At 33.1% G+C, this 4,719-nt stretch overlaps 1 protein-coding gene across 1 annotated transcript in view; it reads right to left on the reverse strand.

Moving 5' to 3' along the window:
- The window catches only part of LOC106878217 (NBAS subunit of NRZ tethering complex), a 132,994-nt gene that overhangs the window by 86,728 nt on the left and 41,547 nt on the right, over positions 1–4,719 (reverse strand). Inside the window, exons 17-18 of the mRNA XM_014927365.2 lie at positions 4,105–4,256; positions 1,919–2,068 (exon numbers count right to left, since the gene is read on the reverse strand). Coding sequence (XP_014782851.1) covers positions 1,919–2,068; positions 4,105–4,256 — 302 coding nt within the window. The remainder of the gene's footprint in view (positions 1–1,918; positions 2,069–4,104; positions 4,257–4,719) is intronic.

Here is a 4,719-nt window from a genome sequence, read left to right on the forward strand (position 1 = left end):
GTGCCGCATAAATAGGACTCGCGACGGTGCCGCATAAATAGGACTCGCGACGGTGCCGCATAAATAGGACTCGCGACGGTGCCGCATAAATAGGATTCGTGACGGTTCCACATAAATAGGACCCATGATGGTGCCAGGTTAAAAGCACCCAGTACACTCTGCAAAGTGGTTGGCATTAGGAAGAGTATCCAGCCATAGAAACCCTGCCAAAAGAGACAATGGAACCTGGTGCAGCCCCCAGCCTTATTTGCTCCTGTCAAACAGATCAACCCATGCCAGCACGGTAAATGGATGTTATAAGAAGAGAAATGAAAATGAAGATTATAATTTTTAGAGAATGGTAAACTGGGATGTTCAAACATGACTTTCAGAAGTATGAAATGAGTCAGGGAAATCAAAATGTTTTCATACAGGAACCAAAACCAATTTTCAGACTTTGAGGTATTCACACCCTTCGCAGACTTACTAATAAAAAAGGGTAAAAAAACCCACTTTAAACGAAAAAAAGACAGCTAGCCAAGGTCCACCAGAATCTGTGAGGAGAACATAAAAGGTAATCATGTCCTTAATGGATCAATATATTAAACTGATAAGAGATAGTAAACTGTTGTTAATTGATCAATTCTAAACATTTGGAAGAACTTCTAGAACTGACTAAACATACTATAGTCAGCAGTAATAACTGTCATATTTCTAAATGTTGCAGGCGACCAAACATTCTGTATATGATGAACAAGTGTTCAACTTACACATGATAAATTTTCATAGTAACTAAAACAGTTAATACCTAAACATGATTAACTCCTGTAAGAGATAAAACAACTGCTAATAATTACAATGACATGTATAATGCTATTACATTTTTTCACAGTAAATAAAATAGGCGATGTGTATGTGTGTGTGTGTGTGTGTGTGTGTGTGTGTATACACATACTTTTTTTGTGGATTAAGGCTACCTTTCGTTTCATATCAAGGAACCCCTTAACAATTATCAAGCCTATCACATGGAACATTGATGTTCAATGGAGATGAAGACCAATGTTCCATGTGATAGGCTTGATAATTGTTAAGGGTTTCCTTAACATGAAATGAATGGTAGCCTTAATCCACAAATAAAGAATCTTTAACATTCATTCTCATTGAAGTAGTTGTATGTTGTCACTTAATGTGACAGTCCCTGAAGGGAATAATACTACTGTTGTTTAGACAGCATACAACTACTTCATCGTATCACTACTGCATAAATCTCTCAGAGATTTAGAAATGTATTATTTCTAAATTCATTCTTATATATATATATATATATATATATATATATATATACACATAGTCATACATATATTCGTTATAGAATTAAGGATAAAATGACTTTAATGATTTTATCAAGTGGTCAGCATGTGATAAAAACCTCATAAGTAATTTCTATTTATAATTATATACATAATTATATCAAAGGGGTTGGAAAACCTCTCCATACACTAGACATAGATGCCAGATGACACTAAAAACCACCTTATATCTCCTCTAGCACAGGTTGTAAATGGGCAAATGAAAAATAGTAAATACAATTTTCCAGTTAATTGTGTATCGGACCAATTTCGAACTAAAAGTAATAAAATACTTACTGCTCTCTTCAGCACAAATATATATATACATATTCATATGAACACCAAAGCCACATGACCATACACATACATTTGCACGTATATATACTAGTGCAACTCGAATTTACATTTTTTATTTCAACCCCATGCTATTTATCAAAATAATATCACAGCAAATGTGATTTTGATCAGGAGCAAAAATATTTTTATTTATATTCTTTATAGAATTAAGGATAAAATCACTTTAATGATTTTATCAAGTGGTCAGTGTGTAATAAAAACCTCATATATACATACAGTGTGTATATACTCACGAACGAAAATCTATCTGATTGAGCAATTCTTCTCTTCTTTGAAATATTTTATCTTGTCTTCTTTGAATGCAAAGTGCATTGAAAGGATCATAGTCTTCTTCATCTTCATCACTGTCATATATTAAATCCTCATCATCACACATCACTAGTCTGAAAGATAATTCAACAAATTAAGTTATAAACATATTTGGAAACAGTTTATCAGTAAAATGGATGAGATATAGTTGGTCAAATCAATAGTGTGTCAGATTACCAACCAGTCCAAAGTTAAGTGGTAGAGGTTCAAACCATTTAATAGTAAATAGATATCATGGGAACCAGGAAATCAGAGAAAGTTCCTGCTACTTAACCCTTTAATATTCAGTTTATTCTATCAAATGTAATGCTTGTTTTTGAATTAATTATGCATTATCATGTTTTGAATTAATTATGCATTATCATGTTTTGAATTAATTATGCATTATCATGAAGCTACAAAATTTCAATGATATGACAGTTTATTTTTTAGAATGATATTGTAGGATCGGTGAGAGAGGCAATATCCGGCTCATTTGAACATAAAACAGATAGAATATTTATGGTTGGTTTAAAAGCTATGGGGTAAGCCAGTGTTTGTAATTTTAAAATTCAAAGCCAAATAATTGAAATAGGATACATATATAGTGTGTATGACAAACCAGCTTTCCCACAGTCTCTCATAAAAAAAGAAAGATTTATATAATGCAATGGCAAAGGACATGTTATAACTAATGAGTTTTTGTTAGCTTGACGTGCTGAGTTCAAACACTCTCACTGACCTGCTCTTTGTGAAAAACATTCAATTTCTCGTCTTGTTTCAACCATTCTTATCGTCTATCTATCAATGTGGATTCAGTGTGAATTAATCAGTAATACTGACTCAATCTAAAACATCAATCATCAATAATGGCTTTATATACTTTCCCTCTAATAGGAGTCAAATAGCTTGTTTTGTTATCTATCTTCATTTTCACTGTTACAGTTAGCTCTGACTGTGAAATTTCGTTCAATTTTTTTCATTAATCAATTAATATACCACTCACCTTTCTTTATAACCTAGTAATACTGACCTAATAAAGAAATTTTTTTTAAACTTGGATTTCAACATATAGACACTAGTTGCTCAAATTGAAAGTGCATATATGAAAGATCCAATCCAACTAATTTAGTCTGATGTTTGGTAGAATCTTATATTTACTCAATTTCCTACCATACACCGTTTCATAACAAGCATCAAGCAACCTGTAGGAAGTGAAATGATAAAACCGGTAGAGCAACAAATAAAAACATTCTCAGGTGTTTATACCAGCTTCTTGTGTTACAAGTTTATTTCCTGACAGAGTCAACTTTACTTTTCATTCATCTGGAGTCAATACATAAAGTAGCAGTCTTGAGCAACAGACTGACAGAATCATTAGTCACAGCCTTGCAATATATTGTTCCTAAAGAGCCTATTGTGAATTTACATTCACATGCTGGACCTATGCAAAGCCATGTCATCTGGTAGTTTACCTCACCATTAAACCTAACCCTACATAAAAACACCATTACTGTTCTTTGGATTTAATGTGATGGCCTCCATTAGCATCATCACCATCAGTGACATCATCAGTTTGTCTAGACTATGTATGGTACTCTTATCTGAGTACTCACATCAGAATACTCATATCTGTGGTACTTCATAGTCTGTGTAACACTCCAGTTAAAATTATATCAAATGGGAAACATAAACACATGATTCTGCGTCCGCCACTACATTCCTCCATGGTACAAATTTAATTTGTGTATACAAATTTAATTTGTGGTCCGTGGGAAGAGCCATTGTAACGATGCTTCCTGCCCTAACCCTTCGAAACGCCTGTGTTAGAATGGGAGCAGCTGATGAAGGAAAATGTTCTCTATGTGGCCTGTGTGTTTTCTGTACTCTGGTTATTATTATTTTTTTGTCTACGTTTTGTTTGCAACGTCCTGTACCAAGATATGCACCTATATATACAGGTAGATGTAGGTATGCACATACTTGTACGCATATATGCATATACTCATTTATTATTTGATTTTTATATATATATATATATATATATATATATATACATATATATGAAGACCTAGACTTATTCAACTCATATTTTAACCTAAATACATTTTAATTTCAAATTCCCATTTACCTTCCTCCATCTTCTCTTTTGGCAATTGCAATCATGGCTTGTAAATCAGTTCCTTTCAGTCCATATTCCATTAGTTCTCGGAGAGCATTTATGGTATCCGGTACTCGTTCAAGGCATTCATGAAGGACCCAGGAACGTTTGCTTATTTTACGCTAAAATATAAACCATCTTTTATTAGTAGCTATCAAAAACTGACTTGCCAATACACAAACATAATGACAATGAATAGTAAATGAGAGAAGGAAATTAAAATATCAAAAAATGTAGTAGACACTAATAGCCATAGTAAATATATTAGTAGCTATAATAAATATTAGTAGACTTAGTGTGTAATGAACATGGAAAAGTAATTCAAGGCAATCCAAGCCACTACATCAAGAAGATTGCCTTAGTGCAACAAACAGATTACTGGGAAAGGCTAAAAGAGCTGAGGCTCTATTCCCTGAAAAGAAGAGACAAAAGACATGCAGTGAAATATATATATATATATATATATATATATATATATGAAAGATCTTGGAAGATCTTGCACCCAGCTTTGGGAGTGAGAATTTTACCAATCACTAGAATGGATCCCACTACAAACTACCAAAGTCTCACCTTCTCTGTCCAGAG

This window comes from Octopus bimaculoides, chromosome 15, assembly GCF_001194135.2.
Source record: "Octopus bimaculoides isolate UCB-OBI-ISO-001 chromosome 15, ASM119413v2, whole genome shotgun sequence".
NCBI classification, from domain to species: domain Eukaryota; kingdom Metazoa; phylum Mollusca; class Cephalopoda; order Octopoda; family Octopodidae; genus Octopus; species Octopus bimaculoides.